This window comes from Pelophylax lessonae (genome assembly GCF_965119305.1).
Source record: "Pelophylax lessonae genome assembly, chromosome: 5".
Taxonomy (NCBI): domain Eukaryota; kingdom Metazoa; phylum Chordata; class Amphibia; order Anura; family Ranidae; genus Pelophylax; species Pelophylax lessonae.
The window spans coordinates 229,147,416-229,167,161 of record NC_138772.1 but is presented as its reverse complement, the minus strand read 5'-3'; the positions used below and the strand labels follow the sequence as shown (position 1 = coordinate 229,167,161).

Sequence of the window (19,746 nt, the reverse complement as noted above, 5' to 3'; positions counted from 1 at the left end):
TATGGGTCAGTTCATAAACCTTGCTTTTCCATACACTTTAGTCGAATTTAATGCGGCACTGCACTCTCCACTGAATTCAGAAGAACTTGTGCTATCACATAAATGACACAATGAGGTTGATTTACTAAAGGATTTGAGAATCTTCATCCAATAAATGGTAGCTGTGTTCACTCTTAATGCCAAATTATGTGCAGATAAAATAAATAAAATAGAAATTTGCCTTTTAAATGATTGGATAATTAAAGTGAATCTTCAATTGATTTATTGAGTGAACAATAGTAAATCAGCCTCACTGTATCTAAAACTGTAGTAAAAGTACATAAGGGGAATAGTGTTGCTACCGAAATTTACTTGCCTTAGTTATATCCATTGCAGAAAATATATTTGAACATGGTATATCTTATTCATTTAACTAGTTGTAAGAACAGACAGTCTGAAAGGAAGAAGAGGAAGACTTCCATCTAAACCAAAAAGCCCTTCTCATCACGAATCATCTCAAAGGAGTTTACCATCTCCTTCAAACAGTATGTTGGAGGCTTTGATTCAGGCAGTAGAAGACTCTTCACCCAGGGATCTTGACTACTCTACAGTATGTTTAAGTGTTTTGTTTTTCTTTATAGCCCTAGCAATTGTTTTGCAGAGCATTTTAAATCATTTGCATCAGTTCCTTCCACCAACGAACCTTATAGTACAATGTCCCTAAAAGAGGACTCACCCAGTAAGTTTGAGATTTGCCCTTTACACAGCCAACAGAAATCCATAAGAAAAAACAATCCACCTCAATAATTCAGGTGTCAAGTTAACCCCATGCAGTAAACTTGAGTAGCAGGAGCTGGGACTGGAGCACAGAGATGTTACAGTCATCAATAGCTATTTGAAACAGGAACAGTAAGCCCTGGTTCACACATATGCGATTCTGGATGCGATTTCAAATGCACAGATTCACATGAGAGGCTAGATATTATGTGTTCCATTTGAGGTGGTTCTTACAGATGCGATCCACATGCATTGTGTTTTAAGTGCAGTTAGGAAAAGGGTCCTGTGCGAGTTTAGAGCAGTGCGTTTCAGGCTCGCAAGTGATAGCGTATAGTGGCATACGGAGATAAGTGTTCACAGTGTTGACAGGCATTTTTGCATTGTAGTGAATGTAAGGCATTTTTGCATTAATGTCAATGGGAGGTGTTTTTGTATTAAAGTCAATGGGAGGCAGTTGTGGAGAGAGAGAGAGAGTGACGGAAGAATCGCACCCATACTTAGATCGCACAGAAACCGGAATGGTATTGACAAAGAAACACATGCCTAAATCGCATTGCGATTTCGGCACCCATATGTGTGAACCCAGCCTTAAACCTTCCTACTTGCATTTTGTGTTTTCATTGATCACGTAGTTTTATGGTATCATTTGTTGACTTGTACGCAGAGTCTGTAGGGCAGTAAATTGTCACATTACTGTGCTAGCTCTTTCAGTTTGTTTGAAGAAGTAAGGCATGGCACTGCACAAGTTAATGCATGACCTCTGTCCGTAGTCTAAGAATTTTCACTTCCTATGAAGAAACTATATATCCCACAATCCTTGGTTCTCTTTTTCTAGTGCTAGTGCAGGTGAAAGCAAATAACAGAGTTTACAATGCTGAAAGAGATGAGTTTGTTATTTAAAATTAGCATAAATTTCTGATGCAACGCATATAAAAGACTAGGCATGCATGTGACCAAGAAAAAGAAGTTGATTCTCCCGCTATAAGTGGTTTACTGCATGGAAATAGGGGAATTGATCAGCCATGACGCTACAATGTGAGTCCATCATTACAAGGTAAGGCAAAGATACAGCACAGGGTTTATAACTACACTAATACTTAGTCAAAACAACAAAAAAACATTTAACGTGTAAAATGCCTTTGAATAAAATAACAAGAACTGTTTTATCACTAATAAACTTAAGGCAAGAAGGGGCAGTGACCAAAAGTGGAGCCAGGAAAAAGGATTCGTAAATCTATTAAATCTACCTCTTCCTAGGAAAAGTATACTGTATTGGGTTATTGCCCTATTGGCCCTGCATTATAATTGATGATGTACAGTATTTGTGCTACCGTGGCCTGCAATGCCTTATAGAATACTGTATGTCCGAGGGATCTGGTTACACCTTATTCCTCATCCTCTAAGATTTAACGAGCAGTGGGGAGCCCACTGCAAGGGGAGTTTTTTTGTAATTCCCTTTGAGTCAATTTAATAAAATTTTACACATGTTTAAAATATGTAAATCCCTTTTTAAACTTTATGCATACATTCTTTGTTTTACAAATAAACACCTAATACATGACAAAGTATTCCTAGAGGCCTATGAGCTATCTAAAGAGATAGCACAGCTGTAGCAGACTGCCTCTCAGTTAGCTTTGTCTGACAAAAACTTGGGAGATAGGTCATTGAGTTCTATATGTGAATTGCAACTGACCTTCTGATCTCTATAAATAAAAAACTGTTTACAACAGAATGTGACTGTTGCAAGAAAAAGTATGTGAACCCCCTATGAATTAGTTGGTTTTCTGCAGTAATTTGCCATTTAAATGTGATCTGATCATCGTCTAAGTCACATAAGACAACATAGCGTGTGTGTGTGTGTGTGTGTGTGTGTGGGGGGGGTGCATTTACTAAATCTGAGAGAGTGAAAACTCTGGTGCATAGAAAGCAATCAGCTTCCAGGTTTTATTGTCCAAGCTTAATTGAACAAGCTGAAGCTAGAAGTGATTCATGCACAGCTGAACTATATTCTGAGTGCTCCAGTTTTACTAAATCTCCCCCATTATGTTTAAAATGTTTATGAAAGTAAAAGAGGGCTTTTAATCTTAATGCATTCTCTGCATTAAGACAAAAAAACTTTCAATAGTTGCTATCCCTAACCCCTTTTAAACACTTACCTCTCAATCCAGCATTGTGCCTGTCTGCAGCAGCTTTTCTCCTCTCTCTCTCTCTTCTCTCATAGAGGATTTGGCAGCATCAGGAGCCATTGGGTCCTGCTGCTGTCAGTCAAATCCTGTGAGTAGGGAGTGGGGGCAGGGACGAGCTGCGCTATGTGTGTCTGTGGACGCACATAGGCCAGCTCAGGACCAAGCCTGCACATCTGCCCCCAAAGCAATGAGAGGGCAGACAGAAGGAAGGTGGAGCTGACAGCACTGGCACGGGACCCCAGAAGAGGGCTTCAAGGTCGATTCGTACAAAACAATTGCACAGTTCATGAAAGTATGCCATGTTTGTTATTTAAACATGTCGTGTTACTAAACCTACAACAGTAAAATCTGTCTATAGATGCAGAATAGCATGCTTGGTATACTCACTGTGTAACTTAAGTGATTCATCCTCTGCATTGTGTAAAACGGCTGTGTGATCCTGTATGCACAGATTCTCCCGCTCCTGCAAGTTCACTCTGGAAAAGTCCAGATAAGCACAGTAGATGTAGTTCAGCTGCACATGCTCAGTTTGGTCTCTATTGCTGAATAGAACACTTCCTGGTTTTAGCTGAGCTATTTAGGGCACATGGTATTAACATCACACATTTGAGTGTGTATACAAATCCTAAATGACAGCCCAGTCCCTCCCTCCTCCTCCATGCCCAGTAACTAAAAAAGAACACTGTGGGTGGGATGTTACGTCTTGATTCATGGATGATTTTTTTTTTCTTGAGAGGGTACATGTGATCAGCACAGGGCCAATCGTAACGGTCCAGACATGTTCAGACAGAGAATTAAGGGTCTTGAAGCCTGATAGGACAATCGTGGGAGAAATGAAAACTCCTTCTACAACCTATCAGCACTCACTGATTCTAGTCACAAGATTTCTCTAATTTCTATATACAGCTGATAAGAAAAGTTTACTAAAATAATTGCATTCCATGTTCTGTGTACTGTGGGAGACCAGGTATAATGAATGCAGGATCTCGGTTTAGCAACACTTCAAGCTTTACAATCACTTTAAGCTGATAACACACAAACAAATGTAATTTCTTGTGTCTTTATTGAACACACCCATTCAACATTCACAATGCTGGAGGAAAAAGGAAGGGAACCTATAGACTAATTACTTCAACAAAAGCGAATTGGGGTCAGTAGATTGCACACCTTGACTCCAAATAAAGAAATTAGTTTGGAGGTGTGGTTTAGCGCTAATTTGATTGATAAAAGACACTCAAACCTTTTAAGATGCTCTTCATAAAAAGCTGAATTAAAAACTGCCCTTATCAATAACACATCAAAATGTTATGACTGCTGAACCATGATTACCGTGGTCAGTTTACATGCCTCCGTCATCTCGCTATCTCTCCTCTCTACTCCTCCCTCCCTGCCTGTCAGCTAGTTTTTTCCAATCTGCTCCCAGCCCCCGCCCCTCCCCTCCTGCTGCCAAAATAACTTTATCTTCCTAGAATCGCCTATGTTTCATTAAGTTATGTGCCCCAGTGTATGTTCTATATAAAAAATATGTAGCTTTATACCTTATTTTAGAGTGCCACTCGGAGCTCACGTGAACACCTGCCGCTCTCTTCCTCTCCTCCCCTCATCCTGGCTGATGTCAGCGGGTGGTCACTTGAGTGGCGCTCTGAAATTAAGTATAAAGCCGCATATTTTCTATATGGAACATACACTAGGACTAGGCTTAATGCAGGGGTCTTCAAACTATGGCCCTCCAGTTGTTCAGGAACTACAGTTCCCATCATGCCTAGTCATATCTGTGAATGTCAGAGTTTTACAATGCCTCATGGGATGTGTAGTTCCGTAACAGCTGGAGGGTCGTAGTTTGAGGATCCCTGGCTTAATTGAACATAGGGGATTCTAGGAAGATAACAAAGTGGTTTACAACCACTTTAAGGAGTCATAACCACACTGTCTCCTTATTCTCTGACTCCTCTTTTTCTCTTTTCTGCCTTGCATGACAATTAAACACCACGTTTCCTTTAAACAAGTACAAGCTCCAAATTCCACCAAATAAAGATCCACCAGACTCAGTTCAAAATCAAGCACATAGGAATTATAGCGCTTTCTGTGTAAGCCTTTCCTTTAATAAAATCAATAAAAATACACTCACTTGAGCTTGCGCACTATTTCAGTAGATTGCGGTTAAAAGCATGTATATATCCTCTTAAGAACATCTCGGAGTGTGAACAGTACCGCTCAGCCAGGTGTCTGCTCACTTTCGGTATTTGTTTGATTATGTCACCTGCTCCACCCTTATGCGTTTAGTCACATACACATGTGATTTTCCCAAAGAATCCAAAGGATTAGTCACATTTATTCTTCAGCATGCAGAATATTTTTTGGTTGTTTTTGTTTAGCATTTTTTATATCGATATATGTTTACAGCAACGTGCGCTTTATCAAATTATTTTTTAGTCATTCTGGGAACACGTGTCAGTGCTGGCTGGCTGCTGACAATTTTTTCTGCACACTTGCTATGTGCACAAACTTTTTTGTAAAACATTGTTTGGGTTGTAGTGTGAGAGTTCTTTGGCAATAAGCAACTGATGTGAACCATGCCTCGCAAAGACATATGATCAACAGTAGTTGAGCTGCATAAGCCTGGAAAGGGATATGAAACAATCTCAAAGTGTTTAGACATCCATCAGTCGACAGACAAATTGTCTGGAGACAGTTTAGTACTGTGGCTACTCTTTCTAGAAGTCATACAGTCTCCCAAGGCAAAACACAGAATCATCAATGAGGTAAAGAAGAACCCACTAGTAACAGCTAAAGGCTAGAGGACATCACTGGAACTGGCAAACATACCTGTTCATTAGTCTACCATACATAAGTCTTTGAACAGGTAGGGTGTCCATGACAGAAAACCACATAGCAGCCGCTGCTCTCCAAAAAAAAACATTCCTGCATGCCTGACGTTTTCCAAAGAGCACCTTGGCAAACCGCAATACTGCTGGGAAAAAATTTTGTGGACTGAAGTAACAAAAGTTGAATTGTTTGAGAAGAATACTCAGGACTTTGTATGACACAAAAATGGCACAGCTAACCAACATCAAAACATTGACCCAACATTATGGTGGAGCTAACATCATGTGCTGGGCTTACATCCTTGGCTCAGGGCCTGGACCACCTGCCATCATCGAGGGGAAATTAATTCCCAAGTTTACTAAAATATTCTACAGGATAATGTCAGGGTTGCTGTCCACCAGCTGAAGCTTTGTAGAAGTTGGGTGATTCAGCAGGACCATGACCCTAAGCATCAAGGGAAATCCATCACATACTGGCTTTAGAAAAAGAAAATCCCCCCTTTGGGGTGGCCCAGACAGAGCCGAGACCTTAGGAGATGCTGTGGAATGACCTCAAGAGAGCTTTTTACACCAGACATCCTACTGAAGCAGTTTTGTAAAGAGGAATGGTCAAAAATTTTCCCTAATCCAGAACTACCAAAAGCACTTGCCTGAAGTCAATGCTGCCAAACGAGGTTCAACCAGAAGTTAACTACAAGGGTTCATTTACTTTTCCTCCAGCACTGTAAATGTTTAATGGGTTTGTTAAATAAAGACACGGGAAATTAGAATTGTTTGTGTGTTATCAGCTTAAGTGTTTGTTGTTACTTGGATGAGAATTAGATCACATTTTATAGCGAATTACTGTAGAAAAACCAGTTTATTCCTTCATACTTTTTCCAGCCTCCTTCGACTGCTTGGCTTGAATACTCGCAGCTCCGTCAATATGTTCGAACGCTATGAGAGGCCCTTTTCCGTCCTCATACGGACTTTAAATCCTTACTTCAAATCCACTTTTTCTCTAAATGGCAAGAGGACCTTGCTGTTACTGAGGACAACATAGACTGGGATTAGATACTAGTGTTTACTCACAATCCACCAGAGCTCAGGAGCGTAGTTATAACATTTATCCAGACAGTATCAATGCCCTTCGGTCCTGCATACCATTGATGTCTCTATACCAAACATCTGCTGGAGATGCATGAATGCCCCAGGTACTATGATACTTTTATGGGGGACCTGCCCCTTAATCGCTAAATTTAGGAACAAAATCCTTCAATTGTATCATAAACTGGTCAGAGATTGGATTCCTAATGATCCCCTGATTACGCTAAAACCTTTGATGCCTGGGTCCTATAAGCAGAATAAAAAAGGCTTATTCCGGCACTTTTCAACCGCAGCATGTACTGTTATATTCAGAAACTGGCGTAAACCGCGCACCCCCTCTGGTTAACTGGGTCTGTCAGATGGATTTCCTAAGTCACATGGAACAGATGGTCTCCAGTAAAATGACAGATCAGATGCTTACGGTATTACGTGGACTGTGTGGAATTCTTTTAGATATTGCTCAGAATTCACCATGTACTTCTTTTAACCACTTCCTTACCACTGGACGTCATATGACGTTGAGGGCTTTAAGTGGGGATATCTGAATGATGCCTGCAGCTACAGGCATCATTCAGATATCATTTCTTTCAGCCAGCAATTCCCTGCACCATAAGAACAATCATAACTACATAGTAAGTCAGGTTGAAAAAAGACACAAGTCCATCTGGCTCAACCAATAAACAAAAACAGTAAAAGCTGTTCAGCCACTTGATCTTTCTTACAGGCGGTGGGAGGGGACAGCTCACCCCCCCCCCCGGTGTTTCTACTGGCCCGCCCATGCGATCGGCGAGCCGGAGAAGGAATCCTCTATGTGGCCTTTTCTTAAAATTTCCAGTATCTTCCCAGCTATAGAAGTTAAACTAACAGGTCTATAGTTACTTGGTAAAGACTTTGATCCCTTTTTAAATATAGCCACCACATGGACCTACGCCAATCCAGTGGTACTTTTCCAGTTTTGAAAGAGTCCCTAAAAATTAGAAACAATGGCTTTGAAATGACAGAGCTCAATTCTTTAAGGGTTCGTGGGTGGATGCCATCCGGTCCAGGTACTTTATCCACCTTTATGCTGTCTGAATATTTCTGGACCATATCAATTTTGAGCCATTGTTGATCATTTGGGGCTGTGTCAATACCATCCCCATTATGGCCATGTGCTCCCCCATGTTCCTTTGTATACACAGAGCTGAAGAAGGTAATCTCTTTATTCCCATTCACCCACTCTAGATTATTTTGTAAAGGGCCAACATGCTCAGAACTGACCTTTTTACTATTAATATATTTGAAGAATTTTTACGGGGTTTGTCCCACTATCTTTTGCAGTCTGTCATTCGTTTTGTATTTTTGCGGCTTTGATTTCCATTTTACATATTCTGTTATATTCTTTGTAACATTTAAACAATAATAGTGTTCCTTAATTTTTATATTTTTTAAAAGCTCTTTTATTATTATTTATAGCTTTTCTAACTTTGACTGTGAGCCATATAGGTTTTATTGTAACCTTTTTAAACATATTGCCCATGGGAATATATTTTGCAGTGTGTTCACATACAGTGTTTTTGAAGAATTCCCATTTCTGTTCTGTGTTCATGAATGCCACTGTTCCCTGCAGTCTAAAACTTGGAGAGCAGTCCTCATCCTCAGAAAATTAGCTCTCCTAAAGTTAAAGCGTTTGTAACCTTAAAAAAATAAAATGATCCGGGTTCCCTTAAAGCATGTTATGCAACACAGTGCTTGTGCTGAGTAACTTGGCCCCCTGTATAACCTAAAATACCTGGATGATCCTGCCTGGTTCTGCCCTCCCAACTGTAAACTGACCACGGTTTATCAAGCCCTGACACCGTGGTCAGTTTACGCGCCTCCGTCATCCGCAGCTCTCCTCTGTCCTCCTCCTCCCGCCTGCCTGTCAGCTCAGTGCTTGTGCTCTCCTCTGTCCTCCTCCCCCCTGCCTGCCTGTCAGCTCAGTGATTGTGACAGTTCCACTCTATTCCCCTCCCCTTCCCTTCCTGCTGATATTTTAACTACAGTATTATATATTTATACCATCCCATCTGTTAAATAACGATATGTGTCCAAGGGTATGTGATATATAAAAACTATGCCGATTTCTACCTTATTTCAGAGCGTCTCCCGGATCTCACCGCTCCTCCCGGCTGACGTCAGCAGGTGTTCTTGGCCCCTCTCGCTGTAGTTGTCAACCTGGGAGAGGGCTGAGCAGTCACTTGACCTCCTGGAGGAGCTCTGAAATAAGGTAGAAATTGGCATAGTTTTTATATAGCACAGACGCTGAGACACATATCGTTATTTAACCGATTGGATGGTATGAATATAATATAGTGGCTTTACAACTACTTTAAGTGTTTTATCTTTCCAGTATGTTGTTATTGCTTACAGCTAATATTAAAAGAAATCATGGTCACTACTATCCAGATGTTCTTTTATATGAACATTAGTAATAAGTTCTGCATGGTTTGAGGTTACCAGGTCCAGCAGAGCATAATTGCTAGTTGGGGCATCTATGAACTGGACCATAAAATTGTCTTGTAATTGGTTTATAAATTGTTGTCCTTTAACTGTTCCTGCAGTGCCATTGCTCCAGTCAATTTCTGGGTAGTTAAAATCCCCCATTATTATCACCCTCCCAGCCATTTCTCTCTGTGCAAGGAGCTTAGTCTCCACCTCCTTATTAACATTGGGTGGCCTATAAACAAATTCCAATAATACCTTTGTAGTACACAACCCATGTGCAGTCCACTCATAATGCTTCAGCCCCATCACACTCTCCATCAACTAGGTTCTTATTCACACTCACTTTGAGATCATTGCTCACATAGAGACAGAAACCACCACCCCTCCATTTTACCCTGTCTTTCTGAAAGAGATCTAAGGCAGGAATATTAATAGCCCAGTCATGTGAAGAATGAAGCCAAGATTCAGCAATACTAATTAAATCATAGTTCTCTTTGTGCACCAAAGCTTCCAACTTACCTATTTTGCTTGGCAGACTGCTGGCATTGATGAACAAACACTTTAATTCATTGTCCCATTTTGCACAGGTATTTTGCTTATTTTTATTTCGGTACAAATAGTAAAATTTCCAATGGTTATTTGTGGCATGGGGACCTTCTTATCTGCCATATCCCTTCCCCTATCTTTCACCATTCCACCCACCAATAGGGACTCACCCCTGTCTGACCTGTCTGCCCCATTATAATATAATTTACCCTCCCCCCTCAATCCTAGTTCAAATACTCCTCCAGCCTTCCCATAAACCTCTCCCCTAGCACAGAAGACTCCCTTACATTTAGGTGCAAACCATCTTTAGCATATAGGTTGCACCCCAATGAAAAGTCAGCCCAGTGCTCTAGAAACCCAAATCCCTCCTTCTTACACCAGGTCTTTAGCCATGCATTCAGCTCTCTAATCTCTCCGTCTTTCCTGTGTTGTGCGTGACACAGGCAATATTTCAGCGGATATCACCTTGAAGGTTCTTCCCTTCAACTTGCAGCCTAGTCCTTTAAATTGATTCTTAAGGAGCCTCCACCTTCCATATAGTCTGTCATTGGTTCCAACATGGACCAAGATAGATGGGTCATTACAGTTGCAGCCGATTTCTCCCGCAAAAGCTATATACCAAAACTCCTTTTGGAGGCATTTCAATTATCTTAAGTTAGGTTTTTCATTATTCTCCCTTATGAGTTAGGGTTTATTACCCCTGATATTTAGAATATGTCACTACTCACCTTTACTGTTTGTATTACTATGTTTCAAATTTTGTGACATTTTTTTTTTCTAACTGTTTTGAATGTCGCACTCCATTTACACATAACCTGAGTTCACTTTCTTTGGATACATAAGTTGTCTAGACAGGTCATTACATCTCACGATTGCTCATGTTATCCATCTTTTAAATGGTTATGTTCTATTTTGTATTGTTTGAAAATGCAATACCTTGCAATTAATATAGATCCTATTTTCTGCCACTGTATATCATCTATGGAGGACATGTGAAAAGAGGCTAAAGCTTCACTTGCTTGTTAAAAAAAATGGTTTGTGAATGGATGACAAAAATAAGCATTTTTTTTTAATGACATCCAGAAAAAAATGAATTAGAAAAATTGTAAAGCATCAAGTAATGTACATTTGCTGTTCATTTTTTAATTAGAAATAGCATTGGTATTTGCAAAATTAAGGTTACAATTTACATATCAGTTCCCTGCAGTTAGAAGTTTTTTTTTACTGATGGAGAGGATTCACTGCTAAATGCACTATGAACAGGGATGTTGTACCCTCTAAGGCCTGGTTCACACTAGTGCAATTTCAGATTGAACTTGAATCATGCAGGATAAGGGATAATCACATAGTTTTCGATGGTGTCCATTGCCATCAATTCGACTCAGCATGGAGCGATTTTGTAAAAGGTTCCTGTACTACTTTGGTGTGATTCCAATTCGATTTTGGGCAAATAAAATATACAAAACTTATCAAAGTTGCACCCAAGTAGCACTACATAATAGCAGTGAAAGTTGGATCAAAATTGTATTGTAGCAGTGTGAACTTAGCCTAACTCATACTGTGAAAATTGATGTTAAAGCTGGTCTAGTTAAATATAAAAAAAATAAATAAAAAAAACCTCATCAGGGACAAAACTTACAATGAATGAAAAGTGTCCTGTGTGCTGGTGGCCCCTGTGCTAGGTTAAAATCTTCAGTCCTTTGCTCTTGGGTACCTTGTAGCTTCGATCCTTTGGTGTTTGGGCAATGGGGGTTTAGCCACTTCTGGACTGGAATAACCAGGCCATTTTTTTGCTATATGGCACTGCGTTACTTTAACTGACAATTGCGCAGTCGTGCGACGCTGTACCCAAATACATTGATGTCCTTTTTTCTCCCACAAATGGAGCTTTCTTTTGGTGGTATTTGATCACCTATGTGAGTTTTATTTTTTGCGCTATAAAACATAAAAAGACAATTCTGACAAAAAAAAAACAATATTTTTTGCTTTCTGCTATAAAACATTCCCAATAAAAAAAATGTAAAAATCAAATTTTTTCATCATTTTAGGCCAATATGTATTCTGCCACATATTTTTGGTATAAAAAAATCCCAATAAGTGTATATACATCAGCAGACCACCGTTCTGTCTCCACGGGGAGCAATCGCAGTGCCCGGCTGACATCATGGCCGCTGGACACGCTGAGTGGCTCCCCCTGTGGCCAATCGGCATGTGCACGCCTACACTAGCTGTCTCACGAAGCGACGTACAGGTACGTCGTTTGGCGGGACAGAGCCGACCTGCCACAGTATAAGTATGGCGGCTGGTTGGCAAGTGGGTAATTTAGCAGCTACACTTGTAATAGGCATTAGTCACAAGTGCTTTATAATTGGAGGAAGGGGGGATAAATGAAAGATCTGCCTCCTCCATTCATATAGTGTTTTTCACTGTGGGAACCAATAGTACGGCTTCTATGAATAGAACACGGGGCATGAATAGTCGGCACTTTTGGTGAGTACCTATCACAGGGGCAGCCTCTCATATTAACCACTGCAGCACCAGAGGATCACAGTTGCAAGGGTTTCAGGGGACAGAAGACTGAAGATTTCAATCTAACTGCAGCCACCCAGACACAGAACACTTTTCATTGATGATGCTGTTTTGTTTTTTTTTTTTTTGATTCACGAAACATTAGCTTTAAATTATTTGAAAAAGTAACAATCATTAACAGTATATACCACTAAGAACATGTTTGCTTTGTGCAAATAATTCATGCATGTATTTATACAAATAGTAAGGTGAATGATCACTTCCTGGAAGGATGGCTAAAAGCACCACACCTTAGAATCTAGAGTCCAAAAAGTTTTATTCATTAAAATAATATGATATGCAGGCCAAATGATGTCCCCTTCTTCAGGGCTATAGTTTATTTTAATTTTATTTATTTTAGCCCTGAAGACGGTGACTGAGCTTGGTGGCTGAAACATACTGGTTTGTTGTTTTTTTAAATAAACTTTTTGAACTATAAATTCCAAATGTTATGATTTTTATTTATCATCTCTTTTCAGGTTTTTAATGCTGTCTTTGTTTCTGGGGAGATCCAGCTTCTGTGAAGTGATGAGAAATGTAAAATTGTCACAGAAACTGGAGGTGAGAGGAAATGTTCCAATGGGGACATCTGTTCCTATGACAGATGTCTGAAAGAGGATTTCCCCACTTCGAAGAGATTTCCACTAACTTCCTGTTTTGTTTCTGGTACAGGAAGTAAAAATAAATCTTCCCAATGGGACACTGGACAGCATTGTTTACTATTCCTTCTTCCATTCAAAACTGTAAAAAAAAAAAAATGACTTTACTTTGTAGTACTTCCTACATTCATTACAGCAACATATCTATCCAGACAATAATTACATATTTATTATGTAATATAATGTAATATATTCAAATTATTCATTTTTGTAAATGTGCTGCATTTTTGTAAATGTGCTTTCTGTATGAAGGTCCAATTTAGAGTATATCTTTGCATCAAGGTAATGTACAGCAATGCACAATACCTACATTGCATTTACTGTTCATTTTTAATGGCACCCCAACTCACTAAGGCAATGCCACAATGCATGACCATGCACCATAGTGTGTTGCAGTGCATTGTGTTACAAATTTTGTGATACATCTAGTTTTTGGGGACATTTTCCTATTTACATGATAAAAATAATAGAAAATATTCCTAAAAAAAAAAAAAGGTATTCAATATTATTTCCACAAATATTTTTTTTTATTTCTTTGTTCAAATCCACAGTACTCTGCTGATACTGACCAGGCGGCTGCCAGCACAGATATAGAATGTATTCAACAGTTCTACAATCTTCTTACTATCTCCATTGATATCTCTAAAAAATGGGCAGAAAAAATTCCTGGATTTGGTGATCTTTCACCGGATGATCAGACATTACTGATAGAAATGGCATTTCTAGAACTTTTTCTATTAAGGCTTTCAATCAGGTAATCCTGCTTTATGTTTACATTTTTTAAATTTCTACAGAATTTGTTCTAACAGGAACAGACCCTTAATTTCTGAAAGGCCACATGACAGACTGAACCCTGTTTCGTTAGTTTATCTCTTTTTTGAAAAATTGGAAGTATAAAAACTGATTTTCATTTTGATTGCAATAAGGTTTTATTAAAGTAATTTAAAGGTGACAACATGTATCTGCACGTGGCATCAGCATTTAAATGTTTTTTATTATTGGTAAATATTGATACATGAGTTTAAATCAAGTAAACATTTCCCAGAAACTCAGAACTTTGTAACGTAAAAAGTATGGTGGATAATATGGAGTGAAATTCACTGGAGTGAAGAACATCTCTGGGAAAGATGGGAAGCACTGCAAGTGTGCTAAATTAATGAGGTAATTGTAAATATATATATATTTATATATATATATATATATATATATATATATATATATATATTTTAGAATCTCATATACCTATAGGTGCTGTTCTAGCCATCCGCAATCTGAGTAAAGCTCATGATGGCTTCTGAATAGGGTGCTTCAATCCAGGAGTCTCCAAACTTTTGAGTAGAAGGAGCACATTGTATATTTTACAGATATTTGCAGGCGGAAAAAAAATCAGTTTTACATCCAGGAGTGCCCATAAGAGTCCACTCTTACATTCAGGAATGCCCAGCAGAGTTCCTTCTTGCATTCATGTGTGCCAGTAGAATTCCTCCTTACACCAATGTGTTCCCAGCAGAGACCCCCTTATACTCATGTGTGGCCAGCAGAGTTTCTTTTTACCTTTCAAGTGCAGCAGGGCAGAAGCTGGAGGCGGAGAAAGTTTGGAACAAAGAAATCCAGGTCTCCTGTAAATGCTGGGGGCAGGCTGGCAGTCCTAGCAATTAACCACAACAGAGGGAGGTATTTTGTACTGAAAAATGATTATGGCTGGCTGTCAGCAAATATGCCAGACTCTGTATTACAATAAATAAACTGGTGCATCCACTGCCTGACAGCCAGGGTATTTTCATGGACAGATGGACAGTTGACACAGGCCAGAAAAAAATATTGTAGAGGGCTGGATGCAATTAGAGAAAGTGGAGATAGAAGTAGTAAAAGTAAGTCAGGGGAGGATTAAAAGTAGAGGGTGATGACTGAACATGTGCTGCTTTTTTCCCCACTCAGGTCACTGGCATGACCCAGCAACAAGGTAATTAAAGATGTATTAAAGTACTGTATTTGGAGAGGTAGTTTTGAGTCCATGGCAACCATGTCTTCTAAAATGTATTGAATAAAGTAAGCCAGTGTTTCATCGATAAGATACCACACAATTTTTTTGGTTTAAAGTGGAATTCCAGCCTAGAGCATACCAAGCTTAACCACTTTACCACCGGAGGATTTTGCTGTCTTACGTCCAGGCCACTTTTTGCGATTCGGCACTGTGCAATTTTAACTGACAATTGCACAGTCATGCAACGCCATACCCAAACGAAATTTACGTCCTTTTTTTTCCCACAAACAGAGCTTTCTTTTGGTGGTATTTGATCACCTTTGCGATATTTACTTTTTGCGCTATAAACAAAAAAAGAGCGAAAATTTTGAAAAAATAACAATATTTTTCACATTTTTTTATATGAAATTCCCCCCCAAAAAAATTTAAAAATCTAAATTTTTTTATCATTTTTGGCCAATTTGTTTTCTGCTACATATTTTTGGTAAAAAAAAAATCGCAATAAGCGTATTTTGATTGGTTTGCGCAAAAGTTATTGCGTTTACTAACTAAGGGAAAGATTTCTGTCATTTCTGGTGGTTTTTTTTTAACGAGTAATGGGGGCGATCTGCGATTTTTTTTGCGGGACTGCGACATTGCGGCGGACAGATCGGACCCTTGACTGAAATTTTTGACACTTTTGGGGGTACCAGTGACATTACTACAGTACTCAGTGCTATAAATATGCACTGTTACTGTAAAAATTACACTGGCAGGGAAGGGGTTAATTTTATTGGAGAGGGAGGGGTTATTGTATGCCTGGTGCTTACTGACGTGTGTGGGGGGAGGTGACTGAGTGACACAGGGACAGATCGCAGGTTCAGCTATGCTGAATCCTGTGATCTGACCCTGCCTGTCACTTAGGAGATCTGCCCGCTTTGTTTACACAAGCGGGCGGATCTCCACACTCGATTCCCCGAAGATTGGGGAAGAGCGGCGGTGATCACCGCCGCTCCTCCCCTGGCCCGACTCCCGCTGTAACTGAATACAGCGGGAGCGCGCCGCCGAGAGAGGGGAATGTCTGGTGACGTAGGTCTACGTCGCCAGACGATAATGAACCACTTTGCCGCAGTACAGTCAACATGACTGGTCGGCAAGTAGTTAATGTAGCTCCCACCCCTTCTAATACTTATATTAATAGGGGAGAGGAAAAAGCATTGACATTGGATGGAATGCCTGGGCAGTGACATTACCCATAATCTTACTGTCTGTTGTCCTTCCTCTCCCCTAAAGCTGGCTGCTGGGAGTTAATCATGTGAGTGGACCAGAGCACCCTGGGAATAGGTAAGTATATATATCTTCCTTCTACATGGTAGTTATCATAGGTCTGGGGGGAAGTGGTTAGAAGTTTTAGGCTTAGTAAAGCAAAGTATGCATGGACCAAAAATCTTGCTGAACCAGCTGACTTTCAGCCAGCGTGTACTGCTTCTGTTTAATGGTCAGGCTGGAACACCAGCATTCATTCAGCGATTTTAGCCAATGGATGCAGCGATGATCAGTGTATTTTGAACGGGGGGGGGGGGGAATCCCTGGAATCCCCCTGTCAGAATACAATAGACCACTGGTTGAATAACAAAACAAAACTGAACATGTATAACTTGCTTTAGTTTTAGCCTGGAAATCCACTTTAACTTGCACAACAGTTGGCTCTGCCAACCATCATGCTTAGAGTTTGTTTGACAGCAGTGAAGATAATAGGAATCAGGAGATGGAGTAAAAGCCAACTTTAGGTTGGGCAGAACCTCAAGTGGACCTTTGGGATTGTACAATACAGTATAAATCTATTGGTGCACACTTGTCCTATGTCTTTGGGCAGTTCCTCTATATATGTAGGAACGTTCCATTGGCCCCGCCTGTCCAGTCCATCAGCCCCTAAAACTGGTAGAAAATTGTCTCCTTTAGGCAGTTAAAGAGGGACGATGTACCATCTCATTAGCAAATAGTTGTTGGCCTTGAAACTGTGTGCTGTAGTGTCTCGTATTTGGGACCAGTCATTTTCTTTAAGGTGCATTCCAGTCGCTTTATGTCATTGGCAAACATATTGGGAGGAGATAGGGTTTCAACTTTGAGTGTGGTGGAATCTTCCAATCAAACATGTTCCAAGGATGTCATAGATAGTGGGGAGTCTATGAGAGTTGGAGTGTTTATGAGAGTTGAGGAGTTTTTAAGTTGTAGAGAGCATAAGATTTTGATGAGAAGGTTTATTTTGGATAATTTTGATGACATGGTCAGGACTCTGTGTAGGCGAGTCAAGTGCCTCCACCCCAAACTCGCTCATCCATGTCTTTATGAACCTTTGTGCACTGGTCCAAATCATTTGGTGGAGGGGGGGTTATGGCATGGGGTTGTTTTTCAGGGGTTGGGCTTGGCCCCTTAGTTCCAGTGAAGGGATCTCTTAAGGCGTTAGCATACCAAGACATTTTTTGACATTCTCCCAACTTTTTGGGAACAGTTTGGGGATGGCCCCTTCCTGTTCCAACATGACTGCACACCAGTGCACAAAGCAAGGTCCTGACCTCAACCCAATAGAACACCTTTCGGATGAATTCGAGCGAAGACTGCAAGCCAGGCCTTCTTGTCCAAAATCAGTGCCTGACCTCACAAATGTGCTTCTGGAAGAATGATCAAACATTCCCATAGACACACTCCTGTGGACAGCCTTCCCAGGAGAGGTAAAGCTGTTATAGCTGCAAAGGGTGGGACAACTCCATATTGAACCCTACGGACTAAGGATGAGATTCCATTAAAGTTCACATGCGTGTAAAGGCAGGCGTCCCAATACTTTATAATATAGTGTATATGTGTCTGCATAAGGGGGAAGGGTCCAGAGAAGATTATCAATGGTGATGAAAGAGGCGTGGAAAGATTCAAAGAATATGTTTTGTGAAGTTCTAAAGCCATTCCACGCAAATTTAAGAAATGCATACTAAATCTGACATAAGATATGCATGGGGATATGTAGCGGGAGCAACCTAAAAGGGTGTAATAGTTTTGGTAATGGTGTAATCTTCAAGGCAGTAATATAACTCTGTTGGGTAGTAGGCAGATATGGGTTTGCGGGAATATTTGATATTGTCCCACATTTTTAGCAAATGTTTCATAATTTGATTATATGTGTGTTTGTATGAGGGTGGAGGATCCAAAAAAAATTAGCTATGGTGAAGAGAGCGGTGTGGAATATGTTTTTTTAGATTCTAAAAGCTATTTCACACAAATTTAAGGAATACATGTTGAAGCTGAGTTAAGATATGCATGGGAATATGTAGCAAGACATAGTAGAAAGCAAGAAAGGAAATACATCTATGTAAAAATATAAATATATATATATATTAAAAAAGGAAAACGAGCCCTAATAATTAATCAATTAATTTATAAATTAATCAAAGCAGAGTTTTCTGAATGTGTGAGATCTTTAAGATGATTACTGGTGACAGGGCAATGGGATGTGTGGTATTGGGCAGGAAGCAGGGACTGATGAAGAATCACTGAGACGAATGGAATGTGTGACCAGCACAAGCTGGGCTGGAGATAGAAAGGAGAGAGCATTTGGATGGAGAAGACATAAATAAAACTGCGAGCCTATATAGAATATGCAGGGTGAAGTGTATGAGAGTGGTGAGTACCACTGTGTATGTCAGCAGAGGGTAACTGCAATGCTGACAGAAGGATCACAGTGGTTGAACTTACAACCAGCCTGCCCATAGATGGATCGAATCCCATCTATGGCTGGCTTTAGGGCCAGTTCACACCACAAAAATGCACTCTGGAACACAGGATGAGTTTTTGCTTACAGTTCACGCCACATGCAATTTCCAGTGCATTTTATAAATATTTTGCTATGTTCCAGTACAGTTCTGTGCAGAAGAAATGCAGCATGTTCTACTTTTTTTTTCTGCATGGGAAAAAGACTGAAACTAACTGCTCCGGTCAACCCGTGATCTAGAGCCATTGGAAAAAAACGGTGCATGCATTTTTCATGCAGAAATAAAACACACTGGACTGCATCTGGTGTGAACTAGCACTTAGGATAAGAATGTGATTTGTATTTGAAATGCCTTTTCATGCACCAAACGGCATGAGTTGTGCTACTTAAAAACAGAATAGGGCCAAAAAGCCTAGAGGTACTATTGCTAGTCAAGGTTAGTGGATATATCCTACTGGTTTTATAATATACAGTTTAACAATGCTTTGGACAGAAGATTTACCAATAATGAAAACATATTATTTTTAAAATATTGCTTGTTCCACTCTGCTTGAAAAGATCCCAGGTGCTTACAAAGATACTGAATTATATTAAGACTGGATTTACATCTTTGCATTTCAATGGAAAGCACCAAAATACATTGCAACACATGCGCTTGGATGGGTGCCAACGCATTTCATGAAGTACGTCGATTAGTCATGGTGCACATAAACACAACATAACGTGCATCAATGCGTTTTGATGTGTATTATGATTTGTGTTAACATTCAATTCAAAGTGCATTGCAGTGCATATTGGAAATTCATAATTACCATAAGTCAATGTATGTTGTTGGCATGCATTTTGATATCCTTCCATGATTTCAATTAAAAATGCATCAGGGGAAAAAAAAACACATAGGTTTGAATCCAGCTTAAAACTTTTGTTA

The 19,746-nt window shown here is 39.8% G+C and overlaps 1 protein-coding gene across 1 annotated transcript in view; it reads left to right on the top strand.

Annotated features, from left to right (window-relative positions):
• Positions 1-19,746, top strand: part of NR4A3 (nuclear receptor subfamily 4 group A member 3) — a 123,819-nt gene that overhangs the window by 81,279 nt on the left and 22,794 nt on the right. The window contains exons 5-6 of the mRNA XM_082259932.1: positions 417-589; positions 13,644-13,846. Coding sequence (XP_082116058.1) covers positions 417-589; positions 13,644-13,846 — 376 coding nt within the window. The remainder of the gene's footprint in view (positions 1-416; positions 590-13,643; positions 13,847-19,746) is intronic.